Genomic DNA, 23,716 nt, shown 5'->3' with positions numbered 1-23,716 from the left:
TTTGGAACAGTGTTCTTGTGAAAGTCCAAGTTTCTCAAATGCTTATAAAAGCGTCGGCTTGCCTGTCCCCACCCATTTTCCCTGGCAATGCAATGATGTTGTTGCCAAAGCTCATAAGTTGACAGCATACGTTTGACATGCCTGTAATATTATTAATTACATTTATATCCCACCTTTCCTTCAAAAAGAACAAAGTGGTGTACCAGGTTCTCCTCCTCCCCATTCTATCCTCACATCAGCCCTGTATGGTAGGTTGGGCTTGTGAGAGTGCAACTGGCTCAAGATTATGCAGTGAGATTCCTGAACTTGTGGAGATTTGAACCTGGGTCTCCCCAGTCTTAGTGGGGCATCCTAACCATTGTGCCAGACTGGCTTTGTTACAAGCAGGAGACCTGAGAGTATGGTTTGTTGAAAGTCATCTAGCTAATACATAGCTAAGATGAGATTTGGTCCAGAGACCAGGTGACTTTCTGACTCATTGTTCATATTGTTGGGGAGAGTCCTGTGCTTGCTTACACTTCTCCTTTTCCACCTTATTGGACAGCACAATGATCCATGTAGGGCTTCTTCCCTGAAATAAAAGCTTATTTAAGGAGCTCCTAGATCATCAAGCATCTTTACCAATAATTGATGTCTCAGTGACTCTTTATTGATCATTTAATTTTTGTCTCCAAACAAGCAGGAATAAAGAATGTTCAGCCTTTTAAACTTCATAACCCATGAAAAACAGATAAGACAAGGAGACTGAACAAAGGGCAAGGAGCTTGTAACTCCTCTCTGCCGCTGTGCCCTGGCCTGGAGAAAGGTTAACAGCCAGGCTGTGTGTGTTTCATAAATGTCCTTTGGACCTCTGTGTTGTCCTTTGGCTGTGGAAGAGCAACTGTGAGCTCATCATTCTCTAGTGGTGATTCAGTGCTTGGGTGCCTTCAGATTTGGAATATTTATCTTCCCCACCAGCTGCTACAATTACCCAGCTATGCACATCTGGTGCAACCTTACTCATAATCCTCTGTTTGAACCTCAACCCTACATTGAAGGGTCTGATATAGTGAGGTGACCAGTGCTGGTGGTATGGCAGGATCCGGCCAAGGGTTGTGCATCAGGGTTAAGGAGGCAAAGTGAAGGGTCAGGATTGTCCCAAGGAATAATTTTAAGGCACACTCCACACTCCCCAGGTCAGGGGTGAGAAGATGCACCAATATGTCATCTTCAGACTTCATGGGCAATCAGGCTGCCTTGGGTCCCTACAGTTCATTTGTAGACACATCTTTGATTTCTACTTTCCCCCGAAAGTAGGGTTAGTGAGCTGGATACACATTCTCTCTCTCCTTCCTCCTGCTCCGCTGTGCTCCCAATCCATGAGCATCACTCACTTTCCAGAGACCCCAGTGTGCCCTGGCTACGCCTGACTTCCAGCAGCTTGAACAGTAGTGGAGGCTGCATGCTACTTTGAGAATTATTTTGTAGCTGTTTTGTAACCTCCCCAAGGAATCCTGGAAAGTGCAGTTTGTTAAGGGGGCTGAGAGTTGTTAGGATACCTCTGTTTCCTTCATTGAGTGACAATTCTCAGTAAGGTTAACAATCAACCCCTTTTCCTAGGGACCTGTGGGAATTGTAGGGAAATAGGAGTCTCCTAACAGCTTTCAGCCTCCTTAACTATCAGGAGCCAACTTCTAGGGGCCAAGGTTCCATTGCCTTCCCCATAAAAATATTTGAGGGGGCTGCCCCCCCCATGTTGCTAAGCATTGCCAGTCAAATGGGATGCATGTACTGTGTCTTGTGATTGATTATACGGGCAGAGGCTTACCCAAGCCCCCCAATATTTTATTCAAGCTGGCACCCTTGATCATGACCTTCCAACAATCACTACCCTTCAGACAATTGTTATTCTAAGCTTTGCCTTGCTAACCTTGACACTCAAGCCCTAGCCAGATCCTAACCCACTACGAGCAGCAGCCATCTCACTATATCAGGACCCACAGAGGGTTAAATTTTAGCAAGAGGATTACGAGTAACATTGCACCAGATGTATGCAGCTGGATAAATGTAGCAGCTGGAGGGAATGATAAATATCCCAGCTCTAAAGGCACCTAAGCACTGAATTACTACAAGAGAATGATGAGCTCACAGTTGTCCTTTCACAGGCAAAGGAATGGATGGAGACACTGCCTTTCAAACTTGGGAACGGATCTGACTGTGGGTGGTATTCAGCTAAGTTTTATTCAGAACAGGCCGACTGGAATGAATGAGCACGACTAAGCTAGGTCCATTGATGTCAAGGGGCCTGCCCTGAGTAAAAGTTGGTTGATACCACCAGCCTGTACGTTCCAGTTGAAACTTACCACTCCAGGAAATGAAGCAAAACTACAAGAGATTACAACCACCTTCTCACTGAAAACAAATGTGGGCAAAAGCACAAGATGTGGTGATACGCCTCCCGAAACAAGCTGCAGGCTGAAATTTGCTCGTATTTTAAATTTTCATCAGTTCAGCTCAAATGGTGCATTTGGAAAAGAGCAAAGAATAGCAACTGAATTTATTATCCGCTATGAATAGCTCTGTCTGAACACATGAAAGGGAAGACTGTTTTGGAGGCGATTATGGCAGCAACAGGAGGCTTTGTGAATGCACCTGAAGAATGCCATGTGTAGTTTACACTGTGAACAAATGCTTTTATTTCCACTGCACCATTGATGGTGGGTGCCCCTTGGGATCAGAAGGGAAGAAGGCAGGAAGGTCAACAATAGGTAGAGCCAGAGCCAATGGCAGGCAGAGTCAATCGCAGGCAGAGCCAACTGATTCTAGTTTTGACTCCTCCCCCTTGTTGAGTTCTGCAAAGGTAACACTGAGATTTAGGAGGAGGAAGCTGGCAGTCAGTGCTATGCCCTAGACTGATTGTCAGCATGAAGGCAGGCAGGTGGAGGTAGCTATGAATAAGATCACTGCCATCACTCATGTCTTCTTTTCCTCTTCTTTTTCTGCATCTGTGGGTTTGTACACTTTGCTGGCTCTCTAGAGGAGAGCTTACGCTGGGCAGGTATATAATAGTGTAAAGTTTAATTCCAGACCAATAAGCCTTTTACAGCTTTGTGCCAAAACCTTCATCCCATACCTGTAACAGAAGTAAGCAAGATGGAAGGTTAGGTTTTGTGTCTTTCAGGCTGGCGTAGCCATCTTTTTAAAAAATGCACCGAAGGAGGCAATGGGGGACTTTAAAAAGGATCACAATGGCTTTCTTTTTTTATGTATGGTTCTTAGTTGGAAACTTTCATTCTGGGTGTGCATTTGGTGCCCAGATGGCGAAGGCACACGCTGGAGCCCATCACGCTGTCAGGGCAGACGTGTACATATGTAAATATTTTGCTTTCCCCCCTATAATATTTGGCTTTGTCTAATCTAATTGCTGTCAAAGGCAGAATGTTAGAAACATGGAAGGAAAGCAAACAATGGAACACCTCCGGTAACTTGGGAAGATGCAAACCCGCCTCTGTTGTAACTAGCAATTTGGTTGCATAATGATTTAGTCACCCTCCACTTTTGTGGTGTGTTCATGCCAAGTGCAGTTTAATGACCTAACGTAGCTCAAAAGGCTCATTTGATAAAGGCGAAGTGGTAGAAAAGACCTAGCCTGTTGGATTCCAAATATCGTAACAGAATTGTGTCCAGATTAAAGAAGCAGTTCTACTCTAGTCTGCCCTGGTTAAGGGCTGCCTCTGGAGCGCATTGTTCAGACCACCTTTTAAGAAGGGCATTGACAAGTTGGGCTGTGTTCAGAGGAGCTTGACCAGGATGTCGAGGGATCTGGAAACTACAATGTTCAGGATTCACTATGAGAAAGCCGTGGCAAAAAAATACCATTGTACTATTGCAGTATGAGCTTCTCCAGACAACCTGTTTGTTGACTATCCTGATTTCTGTGAACAAAGATCAGATGGAGTCACAGGCGTAGCCTGGGGTGTGCGAGGAGGGGCAGCCTAAATCAAGTAAATAAATAGAAATACTTAACTAACTGACCAATTGCATTGCAGATATCTCACTTCTGCCCCTCTAACAAAGCCTGCCCCTCTAAAATAAATCTTGACTACACCCATGGATGGAGTTTAGATTATATCTGGTATTTACTGAACCTTGGTTTGTGGGGAGGTTACACAATGATGAGCATTCGCACATTATCCCAATGTACTTTCAGGGTGTTCACACACTTTCCCACTAGTCCGCCCTCTCCACTTTTCAGTGTATTAACTGGGCTCACAGTGGTTCTAGGACAATAGTGAACGAGGCTTCCTGCAACATCCTGACTGTTTCTCTAGGCTTGTTGATGTTAAGCAATCCTCCTGCCGGTGTCCCACATCTTCTAGGTGTGGGTCTCTCATGCTGAATTGTGCAATGCTGCTGGAATGGAATAAGTCTCTCTTCTTGCATAACAAACATTGCCTTCTTCTTGCCTTTCCCAGGAGCAATTGACCAGTGTTCATACATAAAGTACCACTACTCCTCAGCAACAATTCCCAAGAACCTCACCTACAACATTACGAAGACCATCCGCCAGGATGAGTGGCATGCCTTGCGTAAGTCTCTGGTCTCCTTCCTTTTCTCAGTGTTTCTGGGTATCCAGCAGGTATTACTTCCCATCTGCAAGGGGGTGAAAGGGACAATAAGTTGGGCTTCTTGCTACTCTGTTGTTTGCTTGCCTGTGCTGGGGATGCTGCAGCGGGAAGGAATATGGTTGGTGACACAGCATAACGGTGCGCTGGTGGCTATTGAATTACATTTGGAAGTTATGAACAGATCCAGTGCTGGGATGTCTAATTCAATCAGAACTTCAGCATGCTAACAGTTGCATTTGTGATACTGATGCTAATGCAGACAGTGGAATTTATAGGCTATTGTATAAAAGAGAACCGTCAGAGCTATGTGCATAGCCATTAATTTGCTCAAGTTGCTATATGTTACTGAGCTCATGTTGAATAGGGTTGTGGGGTTTAGGGCCTTTTTTTTGGGGGGGGGAAGCAGGTTGAAATTCCAACTTGTGAACAGTCCCTTTGACCCTGGTTATCCAGCAGAAGTTGCCAAGTAGGAAGGATGGATATTGGATCCTATCTTTGCGCCCACTGCTTTCTGAGAGCTCCCAGGCAGGGACCTTCCAATTATGAGTTGTCTTTGGATATGGCTGCTCATACTCAGGATGGGGATAAATAAATAGGGTTTGCATTTTGATAAGTGCTTGTCTGATTTGCACTTCCTGATCCTATACACAAACCAAAACACAGCTATTACTTGAAATGTGCCCTTCTCCAGCTGCTATGACACACTTTCCCAAATACATTCAACAATGCATGTAACCAGGGGGAAAGTGTAAAGTGTTTTTAACTTTGCAAAATTAAATAATAATAATAATAATAATAATAATAATAATAATAATAATAATAATATGCATTCAAAAATGTGCAACCCCCCTATTCCCCTCGCATCCTGCCTGCGCTTTTGGATCATGATTTCTTTGCCCTGGGTCCTAACAACATTATTATTGTGCTGTAATATTATACTGTGCTGCTTAAAAAAAAAGTTTTAAAATATTGTGTCCAGTCCTGTTCTTGTAATTATGTTGTTCGCCATCCTGGACATCTTCAGAATGAAAGGTGGTATATAAGCAACAACAACAAACAACAATAAATCCAATATAATTAATATTAATGGGGAAATTGCTTGACAAAATGCATAGATTAGGGCAAATTGCATACATTTTTTTATATATTAAGAGAAATATGCACAGAAATCTGTATGGATTTTCAGGTAGATTTAAAAGAAATAAATCCCCGGCTGCTGGGTGAACTGTCAATGTGAGAACCAGAGAAAAGCCTAAATTGACAGATTCATCCATTCCTAGTCCATAATTGACATCCTGAGCAGGAGTATCATCTTGGTTGCTCCATCCAACGCTCATCAAGCCAAAGGCCTTTCCTCTTAAGTCTTCCCCACCCTGCTACTCAAGCTAGCTCTTCCCATTTCCTTGCCTGGGGCAGTGCAAAGAAGGCCACCAGAAGCCTATCTGATCTCCGCTACAGCCAATGGGCATCAAACAACCTCTGAAGCTAGTGACCATGACAGGGAAAGAGTCGCCTTGAGATACATGGCTGCCATTAGAGATTACTTTCTCCCCCTTGTGGCACTCTGGGTGGGGAATGGGAAGAGGGCATTTCATGTCAGAGTCAAGAAGCCTGTTTTCTCATGGCTCCATGGTGGCACAGTATCAGAAAGCAGTTTTTGAAAAGCAAGGCTACTGATGCAAAGTCCCAGTAGGATTGAATAGATGCAAGAAGCCACTGCCAGGCCATCCTTGTAAGAGCAAGAAGTCACTGTGGAAGTGCACGCACAAAAGCTGAAGGTACTGTCACCTGCTTATTGAGGAAATAAGTGCTCTGTGTTGTTTTTAGCTGGTGCTTTCTCCCTCTCACAGGGACACAATAGAGCCTGGAGAAAGTTTTCATAAACAAATGAAATCATTGCAGGAAACCTATTCTGTATCAGGAATAAGAACTCTTCCAGATGTTGCTGGGACCCTAACCTTCATCATTCCCTACCATCATGGCTGATGGTCAGGGATGATGGGAGATGTAGTCCAACCATCTCTGGAGGACCACAGATTCCTCATCCTCGTTAAGGTATATGTATATACCAGTCTTCCTCACCTTGCGTCCCTCCATGTGGTTTGGACAACAACTCCCACCATCCCCGAGTATTGGCCATGCTGGTTGGGGCTGATGGGAATAAAAACAATTGGATGGCACCAGGTTTCAGAAAGCTGGTCTGTATGGTCTTCCTCATTCCAGGCTAATCAGGAGTTGCTTCTCTAAAGCTTAGAGTGAAGCACACTTTTGTAGGCTTGCTTCAAGATGAAAACTTTTCCCAGGTGCGGAGCTGCAGTCATACACTAAAAACACAGGGGAGGGATTGTATTGGCAAGTCCCACTTGCCATCTAGTTGTATAGTCAGTATCCTTAGCAAAGGGCACAACATGTATAGGAATGTATCCATGTGAGGGGGGATTGTGGCCCAATTAGAATTCAACCTTGTGTAAAAGACCCCGACATCTGGGCAAGCTATGCATTGAGGACCCTTTCACAAGCCCATCTAATACATGGCTGGTAGTGGGCTGTGATTATGTGGGCATTGTCTAGCTCAGTGTTTCCCAACCGGTGTTCCGCGGCACACTAGTGTGCCGCCGGACGTTGCCTAGTGTGCCGTGGGAGGGAGGCGGGCGAGTCGGGCTAATCCTCCGGCCCCGCTCCCCCGGGGAACGTGCCCCGTCATCCGCTTCTGCCTTGCTCCCTGTGACAGGAATTCCCCAAACTGCATCAGCATCTGCCGCTTGCCCAGCAGCCCCGGCGCTGCCTTGCGCCCGGCGCCCCCGCCATCCTCGGCGCAGGGAGCGAGGGGCGCGCAGGCAGGCGCTGCCCGGCAGAGCGACGGCTCCTTCCGAGCGGCTGGCAGTGTCTGGGCATGACTGGCCTCCTGCCTGGTCCCGCGGCGGCTGCAGACACGGCCGAAGCAGCGCAGGGAAGGAGACGCCCGGCCGCCCAGCCCAGCCCCGCACGCTCCCACTCTCTCTCGGCGGCCGGGGAGCGGGGCCAAAGCGGGCCCCCACCTGAGTGGCGGCTGCGTGAGCCAATAGGCGAGCTGGGGCAGAGGGGGAGGCGGGGCTCCGGAGAACAAAGGAGGGAGGGGGCACCCGGGAGAAGGGGGCGGGGCGGGAGGAGCGGGGAGCGCGGTGCTGCGCCCGGGACGCCCCAGTTCCGCCGGGTTAGAAGCCGGCGGCCTACCTCTGCTGGCCGTGGAAGGCAGCCGGGTCTGGATCGCGCCCCGAGAGTGGCGGGGTCCGCGCACAGCCTGCCCTCCAGGCTGGGAAGTGGCTCCTAGGCTCCGCCTGAAGCCACGCAGAGCCCGCAAGGTGCCCTCGGCGCAACTTGGCCGGGGCAAAAGGCGAAGCTCTGGAGGGAAAGGCGGCCGGATTCCCCTCCTCGGCGGGTCCGGTGGTCTCCCGCCTCCTCTGAGGAAGGGTCTCTTCTTCAGCTTTTCTGATCCTTCGTGGCCCCGTTGGGAGAAGCCGAAATAAATAATGGCCGTGCCATTAAAGTTCTCTCTTTTATAAAAGGGATCCTAATAGAATCGTAGAGTTGGAAGGGATCCCCAGGGCTATCCAGTACTGTACAACCCCTGCAGTGCAGGAATCTCAGCCATAGCATCCATGGCAGACAGACATCCCACCTCTGCTTAAAAACCTCCAAGAAGGGAAAAACCTCCCGAGGGAGACCATTCCCCTGTTGAACAGCCCTTACCAGCAGAAAGTTCTTTCCCATGTTTAGTCAAAATCTTTATTGTAACGTGAATCCACTGGTTCGAGTCCTACCTTCTCTACCTTCTATGCTGTTACTATTTTTTTATTTTTTTTTAACATAAGTAAAAAGTGACCTTTCCCCATCTGGCATGGTGGTGTGCCTCGAGATTTTTTCCATGAAACAAGTGTGCCTTTGCCCAAAAAAGGTTGGGAAACACTGGTCTAGCTGGCTTCCTCCTGCCATCCCTATATATCCCCTTTCAATATGTGATATGTGCGCATGTATGTGAACTCCCTGTAGTAATTCTGATGGGTCGAGTTAAGGAAGCACATTAGTTCCTGGAGTTATCAATGCAAGGAGACAAGAGGACAAGAGGGCAGACAGGCATTTGTTGGCTGTCGTTGTTGTTTCGGTGTTCAGTAGATCGCTGACTGAAGCAGATAATTTTAAAAGCAGAGAAATATGTAAAGTGAATCAAATATTCAATGAGATGTAGATATCACAATTTGCATTGCAAAAGTATCCTCCCCCTGCTTCTGCTGAAAATCTCACAAGTAGGTTGGATGCATACCATTGGTGTACTCTTTGCACCGCACTTGTTCCCTGCCCTGTCAGTTTAAAGCCAACTTGGATGAAACTAATGAAAATTAAGATAAAGTTAACTCCTCCTTTCCTCCCAAGGGCAGAATATTGCATGGAGAAATAGATAGATAGATAGATAGAGAAGAGAGAGAGAGAGAGATTGAGATCCATGCTCATCTCTGCTTATCAGTCTCTGCAAGCGAGAAGGACCTGTTCTTCACACTCACTTTGATTATTTAAAGTGCCATCACTGAGAGAAATAAAGCTGTGAACTGTCTCCAGGTGGGAGCCATGGAGGGGAAAGGGAGCTGAGAGTGCAGCAAAGAGGTAAAGAATCAAGATAGTCTGAGCAATTCAGAGCCCAGAACACACTAGCAGCCCCCTCTCCTTTCTCCACACTTTTCTTACTAACCACACTCCTCTCCTTCTCTGTGCAAGCGTGCATCAATTGCGCCAGCCACTGAGAGCCAGAATAAATTATAGATTGCTTTTCAAAAAGTGACAATGGTGGGAAGCTCTCTCTCTCTCTCTCTCTCTCTCTCTCTCTCTCTCTGTGTGTGTGTGTGTGTTTCAAAGGAGAACCTAGAAGTGATAAGGAGACGTTATTTCAACTCTGTGATGTGTCTGCAATAGAGCGGTGGGTGGGGTGCAGAGCTGGGAGTCATTGCAGGGATGAGAAAACCAAACCATGCAAACACCATACAACACTATGCAAATTCAACTTGAAAAACAGTAAAAACACTATTTTAAGCTAGTAATGTGTACATAGCCTGAACATGCATAGGATTACAGTGGTACCTCAGGTTAAGTACTTAATTCGTTCCAGAGGTCCGTACTTAACCTGAAACTGTTCTTAACCTGAAGCACCACTTTAGCTAATGGGGCCTCCCGCTGCTGCCTGAGCATGATTTCTGTTCTCATCCTGAAGCAAAGTTCTTAACCTGAAGCACTATTTCTGGGTTAGCAGAGTCTGTAACCTGAAGCGTATGTAACCTGAAGCGTATGTAACCTGAGGTACCACTGTACAGCCATGCAGCATGATATAGGCTGCGTTTTCCCACTACAATGATCCTAAGCATGTTTTCTCAGAAGAATGTCTCAGTGAGTTGGCTTGCAAGTACAGTAACATTAAACCACAGTTTAATACAAATGAGCATCACATTGGCGCAGGCTGCTCAGAAGTCCCCTCTTTGCTCCTCTCCTGCATCCGTCTGCACTCTGTCTGATGGTTGGAAAGAGCACACGGCTGGCTTAGTGTTACATGTGAACCAGCACTCCTGGTTTCTTTCTCCCCAAGCAAGGACTGGCAGCCTCCTGGCTGGTGAGAATCATGAAATAGCTGTATCTGATTCTGCAGCTCACAGCAAAGGAGGACCAACACTTTGCAAAACGAAACTGAAATGTATCCTGTCTCTTTTTAGTCTTATTAAAAAGATGTGCTGGCAAGCCTTGCCTACCAGGTGCTTACATTAACAAATAATCAGCAGCAGATGTCTTGGGGGGCTGGAGGTCCTTCCCTGACCTCCTGGCAGGTGATTTGCTGCTGCTTACCAGGAAGCCGGAGGGGCGGGTGAATTTGGTTTGCAGCAAATGCATCAGTGGAGCCAATCCAGCACTCCTGCTGGCTCTGTTTGCACTACACTGTTCTTCTTGCCATGCCCTCCCCCTCCCAGTAAACAGCAATGGCCCAGCTGCTGGGAGGTCAGGTGAGTGCTTCCACCCCACCAACCCTCCCACTGCTGTAAATAATCAGTATATTGTTCACTACTTTAGCCCTTACTGCCATATAATTTCCCCCCTAAATGATAATTACAGTGCAGCTAAACAGTGTTGGAAAGAAAAGCCATGTTTGGCAAAAAAAAAAAAAAAACAACCTGTAAACACCCCTTCCCCCAACCCCCCCCCCGTTGTTATTTCTGAATTCTTCACAAGTACAGTACCTGACATAATTTTTTCAAAAAGCAAACGAACAGCCGAGCACTGTGGGGTGCCAAATCTCCATTTCCGAATTTCCATGTCCCAAACCAGCTCCTCGCAGGGCAGGCTCAAAATGCCTTAAGCTTTGATGATGGGATGGGGAATGAACGTGCCTGAAGGAGTGAGGAAGAACAGCCCAAGGCAGCAGAGAAGATGGGTGTGTGTGTGAGAGAGAGATAGAAATGTTGGTTTGTTATTGGATGCCCGTGTTTGTAGCTTTGCATTTCCCAATGGGAGCAGGCAGCACTGAAAAATGTGATGGGTACATATGGACATAAGTTGAGCATTCTTGTTCAGACCAGTTGCCCGTTTAGTCCTGCGTCCTGTTCCCATAATGCCTGAGCAGATGCCTTTGGTAAACTTTCATGCAGGACTTGAGTGCATTAGCACTCTTCCCACCTATGATCCCAAGCAACTAATATTCAGAGGCACCATGTGTAGGAAGAACAATCATCATGGCTAGTAGCCGTTGATAGCTCTTGGGCCTCTCATGGAAAAGTGGTGGGTTGGCTTAGTCTATGTGGGCCTATCCTGAAACTATCCATAGTTAACAACAACAACAACAGCAGCAACAACATATTATTATTTATACCCTGCCCATCTGGCTGGGTTTCCCCACCCTGCCAGCTCCCAGCAGAATATGAAAAACACGGTAAAACATCAAACATTAAAAACTTCCCTAAACAGGACTGCCTTCAGATGTCTTCTAAAGGTCAGATAGTTGCCTGGTTCCCTGTAACCTCACTTCTTGCAGTGAGGGAACCACCAGAAGGCCCTTGGAGCTGGACCTCAGCTGAACGATGGGGGTGGAGCCATTTAGGGCTTTAAAGGTCAGCACCAACACTTTGAATTGTGCTTGGAAACATACTGGGAGCCATTGTAGGTCTTTCAGGACTGGTGCTATATGGTCTCGGCTGCTACTCCCAGTCACCAATCTAGCTGCCGCATTCTGGATTAGTTGTAGTTTCCAGGTCACCTTCAAAGGTGGCCCCATGTAGAGTGTGCATTGCAGCAGTCCAAGCGGGAGATAACTAGAGCATGTACCACTCCGGCGAGACAGTCTGCGGGCAGGTAGGGTCTCAACTGTGGCAATTGGAAGTGGTGGTTGCTTTATTAAAGTCTTGCTTCTCTTAAACCAGGAGCCAGGAACCTTTTCCAGCCAAAGGTCATATTCTTTGACTGGAGATGAAACCTCCCACCCATCAGTCACCTGAAGTCACCACCCCATGCCAGTATTTCCTCTCCTAGAATGTGGGATAAATCTGGGGTGAGGAGAAGCCATAGAGTGAGTTCCTCCAATTATCCTGGCTGTGTGGCATGGAAATCAAAGCCTTATGGTCCATTTCTTGAAGGTATTCTTGATGTTTCTATCCTGAATTCATGGTTATGCAGGGAAAGTGCTGGTGGGAGGAACAGCAATGGGCATTTTATCACCTCTCGGCTCTTGCTTATCACAAACACCCCTTCTCTCTCAAAACATCTTGGCTCCTTCGGCCAGTGTCGTAGCTCTTCTCTGAATTGCCATCCTGATTGCTTTCTTTCCCCAAGCGAGGCGGAGATTGGTTCAGCTGAAGATGAGATAGGAATCAAATTGTTCCTGTCACCTCTGCAGCAACAGAGCTTGCCTTGGCCTGCTAACAGGTTGCTGATGGCAATGAGAGGAGGGAGAGGGGGCCTCTAGTGCACGTCCCACCTACCCCCAGATAGGTAAGCAGAACTGCTTCTACCACCAGGGCAGGTTGATCAGGACTTCCTAAAGATTCCCAGGGCCTGAATACAATTGAGCCTTCCTTTGTTCTGGATAGAGGGTGTGGCTGAATTAAACCTGGTATCTCTACAGCCCAGAGTGCTTATACTAGGTCTGATGTACAATTCCCTGCTTCGCGGAGTCCGTGCAACTTGCAAAATGCGCAGATATTTCTGGTATGTCAAAGGAGTGGGACTGGAGCTCAGGCGCAGATATGTACATGCTTTTGCCTGCAGGGTGTCCCCAGAATTAAGTCCCAACAGCTCCAGTTCAAAGGTTTAGGTAGCTTAATGGTGGGGAATGCCTCTGCAAGAGATTGTTGAGAGCTCCTGCCAGTCAGGGTAGACAGTACTGGGTTAGATGGACAAATAGACTGGCCTGATATAAGGCAATATTGTATGCAATTGGACTTGTTTGAGGGGTGGTCCAGGGGTTATGCCCCAGAACTCCTTCCACCTCCTTGGAGGTTTCTAAGCAGAAGTTGGATGGTCATCTGTCATGGATGCTTTAGTTGAGATTCCTGCATTGTAGGTGGTTGAACTAGATGACCCTCAAGACCCCTTCCAACCCTTTAATCCTATGATTCACACCTTTTAAAACACACACACACACACACACACACACACACACACACACGGTAGCTGGGCGTGCTGCAAAGCTAGGTGCCAGTGGGATTTCAGCCACTCGCCATGTTAATCCATGAAGGCTCCAGTCTACCTCCAGTGTACTGGGAGCAGAAAATTCTATTGGTTCTTTTTACCCTTTCAAATTATTTTTTATTAATTTTCCAAATTATTACAAATCAAACCAAATCAATTTAATTTAATACAATTTCTTAAAATCAGGTTTCCTACTCCTGTTCCATCATTTCCTTGCATAGCCACATCATTTCTTCTTTGGAGTCCAGTTGACATCCTTCACTTGCCATTAAACCATTCTTCCAGCTGGCCAGTTTTTTCACCTTACAAACAGCACCTCCATTTCATCTTGTAAATAAGCAATCCATTTCACGCGTGTAGTCCTTCATATACATTGTTGTTCCAGACCTGGTGTGCTGGGAAAGTTAATTACTATCTTCCATTTTTCAGTTCTTTGCAGTGTTTATTTGGATAGTACAAGGTCTCATTCCATTTCTTCCACTGTTTACGGACTTGTGTACAAGTTGCAGCCACACATAACTGAGTGCATATCCAAACTCCACCATTAAAATTCTGCTCTGGAGTTCTTCCTCGCTACACAGTTTAAAGCAAACGTTTTTCCTCAAATTCAGCCTCTTTACCACAGCTGTATGCAAGCAGTTCATTCTTCCCCACCCACACTGCCTTCCTCCAACAGCAGTCCAGGAATCATTTCAAATAAAGTCCATTCAGCCTCGGTCGAGGGGGGAGGGCGTAGTAAAACCTTGTTGTGCATAAATCAAAAGCCTCCCCCTTCTTTTCCAAAGTAACAAACAGAATAGCATAGCAGTGGCTACACATGTCCTTTTCATTATGCAGGGGAGGACAGGAAAAAAGGAGACCATTTGAAAGCCATAAGAAAGCACAAAGCACCTTGTTCTCCCCCTTCCTTTCCCAGCTGTTGTAAAGATTCTCCAGCTTCAAAGAAAACATTTAGATACCTTCAAAGAGCCAAGCCCAGTCCTTTCAGCAGCTGAGTGATTGCAGCCCATTAGCATATGTTGGTCCAGGAGCGCCTCTTGATTAATGCCAATTGTCCGAATTATGGAGGAACCAACCACAAATCATGCCAGAGACAGAAGCACGTCCATGGCAGGGACACACTCCAGGTTGCACCTGCTCTGCCTTTCAAGTTAGCAGACACAGGCTTGTGTGGCACAGCAGGATGCAGTGAGCTCCCCAGACCCCACTGGGGAACATTGGCAGGATTTTTGCCTCGTAAATCCTGGCTTTCCCCTGCCTGAACCTGCTTGCTGTCCATGGAGGGCAGCGAGGAGGTATCCCCATTGACTCTGGATGTAGCCGGAAACCCAGAAAATCCTATTGGTTCTTAGGGATGGGCAAATATGTCAATTTTTCTAATCTTAAATTTGGTTCTTCACATTTCCACATCAGTTTGTGATTTATTTATTTTTTAACTCCACATGACAACTCATCAGCCTTTTACTGCATCTCCGTCCCCCAATGCACACATTGCTGTATGCAGTTTTGGCTAACATAAACATTTTTGCAGAACAATTTCCCCACATATAATGCATTTTTGCACGTTATTTTCACAAATATATGCATCTTGTATGCTAGTATATGCATACTTATACATATTACTTCGTTGAAGTACTGCATTGCAAAATTCAGAGAAGAGCCAATTTCTAACGAGGGCTGTGTTTTGGTTCAGGTAATTCTTCTGAATCAGGTTGGCTCACCTTTAAACACAAACTGAATTAAATTCCTCCCACCAACCCAGTTGGAACCCCATAGCTATGAATAAACCCTGTAGAAAGAGTCTGACTTTATTTCCCCCATCTGTGAACGTTGATTTAAATTTGCATCTATACATATAAATTAGGATATACATATTTTATGCAAATGTATGTTATGGGCCTATGTCCTAAATCTTTTAAGTATATAGCAGTGTCTCCAGCTCGATGTATTTGCTCTCTCTTCCTGTTCTCCAAAATGTTAACCATGTTTGGTAAGTGTTGGTTAAGGAAGATTTACATCAAAATATTTCTATAGTGGAAAGACTTACTCGCTAAAAGGTTCCAGTTACAGATAGGTAGCCGTGTTGGTCTGCCATAGTCAAAATAAAAAAATTCCTTCCTGTAGCACCTTAAAGACCAACTAAGTTAGTTCTTGGTATAAGCTTTCGTGTGCATGCGCACGAAAGCTTATACCAAGAACTAACTTAGTTGGTCTTTAAGGTGCTACAGGAAGGAATTTTTTTATTTTCGCTAAAAGGTGTTGAGAAAGGGTAAATGCTCTTAGGTGTATCTGAAGAAGTGTGCATGCACACGAAAGCTTATACCAGAACAAACTTAGTTGGTCTATAAGGTGCTACTGGACAACTTTTTATTTTTTATTTTTACTTTGACTGCTCTAAGGGAGATGCTTTTAGGATGCAACATCTAAAACTAGATTATGGCTGCATCCAGACATGGGTTTTGTGGCATTTGTTTTATTGGTTATAATGAAAGCACTCTTTTCCTGGTTTCTAATGTTCCTTTTGCATTGCAGTGGCTTCCATAATAACTATGGCTTTTAAAAAATCAATATAGCAGCATGTCACACTAAATTTCATTCACGCCAGTGGATGTGGTGTGACACAACAATGAACATCATGGGGCACATCACTGGTCCCCCAACATTTCTAGGCATGCATGCTTCTGTTCTCCCATGATTCACTGTGCGATGCACTAAAATACCGCCCAAAATTTCATTACATGAGCAAAACTGCAATATTATGGGTCTCCATGTTGGCAAATAGATTTATTTATCAACTTGTTTTTATTATTGGTTGTTAGCCGCCCTGAGCCCAGCCTTGGCTGGGAAGGCCGGGGTATAAATAAAATTTATTTATTTATTTATTTATTTATTATTATTATTATTATTATTATTATTATTATTATTATTATTATTTTAAAAAGGGAACAACTAACACAGAAACAAGCATTAAACCTCTGCTAGATCTCGCTAGATTTCCAGAAAGTGGATTTAAGGTTGTGTGAAAGGTCACATAAGATACAAAAAACAAACAAACAAACAAAAACTGGTAAGGAAATGTGAGGAAGAGGGAATGAAATGCTGTCTGAATGCAGCCCCAGTGTTATTTTTCTTGATATGTACTGATGTTAGAATACCAAACAGAGGTAAGTGTGCTTGTAAGTTGCTTTGAGTCAGTTTTGTGAGTAAAGTGACTAATTAGTGATATTGTTATTAATACGTTGATCTCTTGCATGTTTGCATCTGCAAGAACGACACAGGCAGAATCATGGAGAAAAATGAAAGTGCCAGTTGTTAAAAGAATGGCTGTTTAAAAAATAAAAAGGAATGCATATTGATGGCAAAAATGAATAATTAGGTTTGTCTGAAAGGGAAAAAGAGAAACTGGGTGGGTTTATTGGTACCTGTCATTAATGTTCGTAATACGCTAGTCAGTTATACATCAATGGGTGCAAGTTTGTTTTAAAATATGATTTGATGACTTGGACCATAAGGTAAGTTTGCATAAGCAAGATTGCCACCCCCTTAGGTCCTAAGAGTTTGTTATGCTTGTAATCATGGTGTTGTTTGTTTCATGTTGTAAGCCGCCTTGAGCAAGGTTTTAACTATGATGTCTGCATGTATGTATTAACTGTTGATGGCTTTTCAAGTGATGTTGGACTCAACTCCCAACAGCCTCAGCCAGCCTGGCTAGTGGTCAGGGATGATGGGAGCTGTAGTCCAATAGTACCTGAAGAGCCACAGCTTTCCCTGGTGTACAGAATATCCCCCAGATAAGGACTCTTCCTACTTCTCATGCAACACTAGTCCTGCCCCCTCTTTCTTTCTTTCTTTCTTTCTTTTTCTTTCTTTCTTTCTTTCTTTCTTTCTTTCTTTCTTTCTTTCTTTCTTTCTTTCTTTCTTTTTCACTATACCTTGAAGCCTTGTCTTTCAGCCTTAAACTGCCTGCTAGACCAAGATGGCAAAAGGTAGCAAATGATTTGTTCTCCTCTAGGACTCGCTGCTGCCATCTCAGCCTTTTCCTATTAGCAGTGATGGATGAGCAGCTGTGTTTTTGTGTCCCATAACTCAAGGCACATGTTACATCTGGGCGCAGAGCGACTGTGGAATTGCTATGGAAACTGATCTTCCTCTTCTGTTCGTGGCTTGGGTAGGGATGCGTGTCACCAGGCTGCCTTAGAGAGTGCAGACTTGCAATCCAGGAGTTGACGCTTCTTGGAAAGGAATTTGAATATATACCTCCCTCCTCTCTCCCCAATTAATTTGGAAATGTTTCTGGCGCCGCTTCTTCCCCTGTTTGCACACTTCTTCCCCCGCCATGATAGCTGTTGCCGCTGACACACTGACAACACGCACGCAGCGTGTTTGGTTGTGGCCAATTCTATTGTTGGGGGCAAAGGAGCTGTTCTGTTTGGCATGTTTTGCCAGGAAAGCAGCTGCTTCTGTTTCGTGTCGGAATCCATCACAGCCTGCGCTGTGCAACATTAAGGCCATCTGCACAAAGACTCCACGGTTGCCTCGAAAGGGATAAGGGCTGCATAGCCTGTGAGAAGGAAAGAAGGAAGGGAAAATGCAGAATAGAAGGGTGGAGCATTGATCATTGGTGTAACAGAATGCGAGTGCAGCTCCAGGACTGGGCCATTCCCCCCCCCCTCTAGAGCAAGAGCAATGATGCCATCAGCCAGAGCACCAGGGGGATTGCTTGACTTTCCTTGTTCTGGCAAGTGAATAAAATGATAAGGAGGTTATATTCGATGATGGCATTGCATTTAGTGCAAGAACTTCTGCTCACACTGTCCCCTCTATTTCTCCTTCACCCATGCATCACTCAGGTCTGTTTTTGGGGTACTGCAATTATCCAGGTCAGATTTAGGGAACAAGGAGAGGGAAGGGAAGTTCTGTTGCTCAAGGGGAAGTCTTTGCGCTAACAGGATGACTTCACCAGATGTAACCCATGCATCCCTATTGTTTGTGATGGGTTAAAGGTAAAGGTACTCCTGACAGTTAGGTCTGGTCGTGGATGACTCTGGGGTCATCTCGCTCTATAGGCCGAGGGAGCTGGCGTTCGTCCGCAGACAGCTTCCAGGTCATGTGGCCAGCATGACTAAGCCGCTTCTGGCGAACCAGAGCAGCGCATGGAAACGCCGTTTACCTTCCCGCTGGAGTGGTACCTATTTATCTACTTGCACTTTGACATGCTTTCGAACTGCTAGGTTGGCAGGAGCTGGGACTGAACAATGGGAGCTCACCCCGTTGCGGGGATTCGAACCGCCAACCTTCTGATCAGCAAGCCCTAGGCTCTGTAGTTTAGACCACAGCTCCACCCGCGTCCCACAACGTGATGGGTTAGCATAGAGGAAATCAAAGACCGTGCAAAGTAAGTATGGATTATAAACATGGCAAACGATAATGGGCTCCTCTTTCCTTGTCCTTGATCAGGTTTCTAATTAATCAATTAACTGTATTTTTATTCCATGGAGTGTGTGTGTATAAAATATGTCTCTTTTGGGCTGATTCATATATGCCTTTGGCTAATGCTTTTTTCTGGGGGGGGGGACGCAGGGGTACAGATACCCCTAAACATTTTGTGAATCTAAGTTTGGAGTTTGGCCTTATTGAGGAGCAGTATTTCAATATGAGTAGGAAAATGAGAGTACCCCTAAACATTTTTTAAAGAAAAAAAAAGCACTGCCCTTGGCTGATTAACATTCTATGGCCCTTTAAATGTTTTTTTGTGGGAAGAGGCTTATTGTTTTGTTTTCGTTTTAACTATTTATTTTGTGCTTTTATCCTGTATTTTTTATCTTGTGAGCTGCCCTGAGATTTTCGGATGAATGTTGGTATATACATCTAATTAATTAATTAATTAATCAATTGTTCATAATGGGATACAAGGTGGATATTTATACAGAACTTATCAAATATTTCATAAATGCTGCCAAATAAAATCATGTTTAGTAGGAATGTGCCAGCCATGAGATTGTTTGGTTCATATAAATAAATCATGGACAGCCCCCAAAAGTCTAAGGGATATTTTTTACCAATAAATAAATTTGCTGAAGCTAAGTCCTCCGTGAAACATGAAGCTTATCTGAGGAGGAGGAGGTGGGGGCGTAGATGCAGATTGCTTCCTTGGCTGTGGCCCTGTACATTTCTTTGCTGCTGAATCCGATACTAACAGGAGACAGTGTGAAGAGATTGCGGCTCCCTCCTTCCCCCTCTGTCATTCATCCCAGCTTGATTCTTGTGGCCCCCGTCTGCTGTGAAAAAGAAGGGAACGGCAGCTTGCTGGCGCTTTAAATGGCAGCACTTCTCTGCAAGATTGCCTGCGTTTCTAATTATAAGCTAAAGGGTGCATTTCAGCTGGCTGAAGATCTTTTGTTAGAGCTCGGCTGAATTCATTCTATAAGTGTCTATTCTATGACTGTCAGCTGATTGTAACAAATTGGGCATTAGGCTTCGTCCTGCTGTTTGTGGGGGTGTGGGGGTGCGCATGTGCCTGTGAATGTATCAACACAGCTGCCTTCAATTTTGGCATCAGGATGAGCTCCTGCACTTTTCATTTGCCACTACAACACGGGCATCAGCACAAAGGAGAAGCCCAGTTCTGCTGCTGACCAAGTATTGGCAGAACCAAGAAGGTAGGGAAGGAAAGCCTACTAAAATAAGCAGCCTTGGAAAAGGCACCATGGCCAAGTCTTCCTGGATCACCTTAAATAAGGTAGTGAAATAAGGGGGGTGGTCCTGAATTATTGTCACCTGCCCAGTGATTCTGTGATTGAAAAACTGGGGTCTGGTGAAGAGGAGGGCTGCTAAACTGGTCAAGCCAGTTTATTTGTTATGGCCTTGTCTGTTAAGTATCCCCTTTTGTGATGAAGGTTTGGGACAATATATTGCCATGGAAACTAAATAACTGCAGGCACCTCTGGAAGGTGTTTGTCAATATGGCCAAAGAGGACCAATCTCCCTTCCAGGTCATCCAGTTGTTCCTGTGTGAATTGCAACTACAGCTTGTCACAAACTGAGACTGGGGGAAAAGGAAAGAGAGCTGAACTGCTTTCTGATAGGCTCTGGTGGTGATGGCGGTTTTCTTAAAAATCGGATGGGGAGCAGTGAATGTGGAGTTAAGCTATGTCTCTTTAGCTATGCTCAACCTGTATAGAAGGGACCCAGGTGGCGCTGTGGTCTAAACCATGGAGTCTCTTGGGCTTGCCGATCAGAAGGTTGGTGGTTTGAATCCCCGCAATGGGGTAAGCTCCCATTGCTCTGTCCCAGCTCCTGCCAACCTAGCAGTTCAAAAGCACACCAATTCAAGTAGATAAATAGGTACCGCTGTGGCAGGAAGGTAAACAGCATTTCCGTGTGCTCTGGCTTCCACCATGGTGTCCCATTGTGCCAGTAGTGGTTTAGTCATGCTGGCCACATGACCCGGAAAGCTGTCTGTGGACAAACACCGGCTCCCTCGGCCTGAAAGCGAGATGAGCACCACAACCCCATTGCCACCTTTGACTGGACTTTACCTTTACCTAACCTGTATAGATATGTCAATAATGCATTCATCATCACAAAAAGTCTCCTCCTACCTCATTCAAAAGAAACACAACTGGGGTGTATGGAAGAATAGCTTTCTTTCTGTGTAGAGCTCTAGAAACACATGGCATTGTTTGGGATTCAGATTCAAAGGGGCACCTCTCTCTTTTCTCTCGTAAGTAGGGCTTAAGAGGAAACAAATTGAAAATAAAACCATCATATCACTGAACATTTAGGAGTCAGAAACTCTGGCCATCTATGGTAGATCACCCCCCCCCCAACCTACCTTTCCCCCGACCCATGATCTTAATACAGGCACTGTTGACATGCAGAGGGCTGGGAGGCCAGCTGGCTAGCCCCAGCTGGGCCATCTCCTTCCAGTCTTCGCGCTGCAAAGACCATTGGCCTCTGCCCCGACGTAAATCAGTGACCCGGGCTTCAAAACCAGGGCACACTATCAGCAGAGCGAACTGCGCACACAGAATAGGTGTGAGGCTTGTGGAAGCATACTATAACTACAGATTTATTAATCATAAATCAGGACAAAGAAACATGTCGTTTCTTTCTCGTGTCTCAGAGGGAACGGGAAAAGCAAAAGCTATACACAATGGAAGTTCCCAGCAAGCTGTGCTGGAATGTAAACAGACATGTGACACGCAACAGTGGAATGGAAATGTCAACAGGCACACCTCATGCAACTGTGTGTTGCTTTATTGCGCTTCCCAGATCTTGCTCCTTACGAGGATGTGGGTGCAGCTGTAGGCAGCCTGGCTGCTTCTGGGGAAGGAAGCCTCAACCCACCACTGCTGCCACTGCCCCTCTTCTGACTATTGGAGTGGGGCTGGCTAGTGCTAGAGCCAGGTTTTTCCCCTCCCACCCCTGCAGCCAGGGAGTGGGGACCTTAATAGACCATAATATAGTGTAAAAATAACTTATACATGCAACTGGAACTGAACCTGAGATATGCCTGTAATCATGTCTTCTTCTCAGGGGGCTCCATTTACTGGGGTTGGAACCAGATGAAGCAATTTGAACTTAGTTTCCATGGAAATCCTTCAAACAAGCTAGCCTGTTTAACTGCCCGAGTCTCAATCCAACCTGTCGCAGTTCTGCAAAGATGGCCTAGAGCTCTGCTGCTACTTCTTCCCTTTTACTCTTGTACAATGCCATCCTATGCAGGCAGGTATGCTTGGAAATCAGTCTGATTGCATTCAATGGGATTTACTTCCTAGTGAGCCGGTTTGGAGCTGCAATCCCAAACCCAGTGACTGGTGGGTATGTAAGCCTCCATAGAACTCAATGTAATTGACTTCTAAGCCAAAATATGCACCTGCTGGCTCTAGCAGACTTTTAAATGATTTTTCTTGGAATTGTTTTTATTTACTGAATATTTGTTAGGCTGAGTGTGTACACTGCAAATAAATTTTAAAAATCTCAGAATTCCTAGCACCCGTTCAAACAGAAAACAACAACAACAACCCACAATTATTTGGATAGTTGTGGGCCCCTCCAGAGTGGTGTTTCATTGTGAGAGTGTTCTGCACCACGTCTTGACACAATAATACTGCATTAGTGGTTGATTTATTCTACTTTGTTTGTTGCCCTGCCACACTTTGCCAGTAGCTGCTACATTACTTGTATTGCTATCCGGAGTGGGACAAAATTAAACCAGAAGATTTCTGGTATGAAAAGTTATGGGATTTCAGTAGGAAGTTACAGCTAGGCACTGCTTAGAAATGAGGCTGTGTAACCTGCCTCAAAACTTTTGCAGGTGAATACAGGATTGTCGGTGCAGTACTGCGCTCACTCATAGCACCATGAGCACAAATCATCATGAAGGCACAATAACAGCATAAATGGCATAAAACTGTGGTGTAGGTTAAAATTTGTGTTGTTAGATGTGCCCAGTATTGCCTGAAATGCAGGTCATAGTTTTGCAGTTCCGAGGATTATTGAATGACTTATTAGCAAGTCTTTGGATCTGTTGAAATGCTTCTTAGTTGCCTAAAATAGTTTCTCTTACCTCCTCAAATGCTCTTGGGAGGGACAAAATTTCCTTTTCTGCATCATTCTCTTAGGGATTTAAAGGGGAAGGGGTTTAATTGTTGTTAAATAAGTGTGTCCCTTGTTCTTTCCCATGTCTGATAGCCTATAGAAAACAAATGGGTAACCTGTGGTCACTTCTCCTCTCCATTTTATGTGCCGCTGAGGCCTCCATGCCATCACAGTTCTTTCCTCCCTATTTGGATCATCTTTATTTTTGCAGGCTTTCAAAAGTGTTTTCCCTTCTTTTCATGTAAATTCAGAACAATTGGAAGGAGTTGTGTTTTATTTGATAAAATATATTGTTTTTAATACCCCGCCTCCCTGTTGTATCACTCGGTGGAAAGATGTTCCCCTCCAGCTGTTTGGTAACAAATATATAGGCTTTACTCTCTGTCTCTAGCATATTGAAGTCAGAAAAGAATTGTTTTCACATGCTTTCCAAAACAGCAGCTCTGTTCACCTCTTTTACTGAAAACAAAAAATACTCAAATATTTATTTAAGGGTAACCTCATCAAGCCCAGCTGGGCTTGCCTCCAGGTAGATCTGCACAGGACTGAGAATTCTTATACGTCAGTGGAAATTGAGGCAGGGCAGTCTTTATTCTGCATTAGTTAATTCTGTCCATCACCAACTCTGGCATGCGGCCCCTGACAGATTACCCCCAAGGGAAAGCGGCCCTCACTGGGGAAAGATTGCCCACCTCTGCACTAGAGGAATAGCAAACCCTCTTCCATGTTGCAGTGTGGAAATGTTGACAGGTAAAACATACCATCACTAATCACTTTAAATCACTCAGCCAGTCAAAATATAGCTTTATTAA

The 23,716-nt window shown here is 45.2% G+C and overlaps 1 protein-coding gene across 2 annotated transcripts in view; it reads left to right on the top strand.

The window, feature by feature from the left end:
- Positions 1-23,716, top strand: part of TMEM178B (transmembrane protein 178B) — a 280,209-nt gene that overhangs the window by 52,406 nt on the left and 204,087 nt on the right. For both annotated transcript variants that reach the window (XM_081212075.1, XM_081212076.1), the window contains one exon: positions 4,455-4,568. In XM_081212075.1, coding sequence (XP_081068201.1) covers positions 4,455-4,568 — 114 coding nt within the window. The remainder of the gene's footprint in view (positions 1-4,454; positions 4,569-23,716) is intronic.

Source organism: Podarcis bocagei, assembly GCF_964188305.1.
Source record: "Podarcis bocagei genome assembly, chromosome: 10".
Lineage (NCBI taxonomy): Eukaryota > Metazoa > Chordata > Lepidosauria > Squamata > Lacertidae > Podarcis > Podarcis bocagei.
The sequence above is the reverse complement of the archived record's forward strand: the minus strand, read 5'-3'. Positions and strand labels throughout refer to the sequence as shown.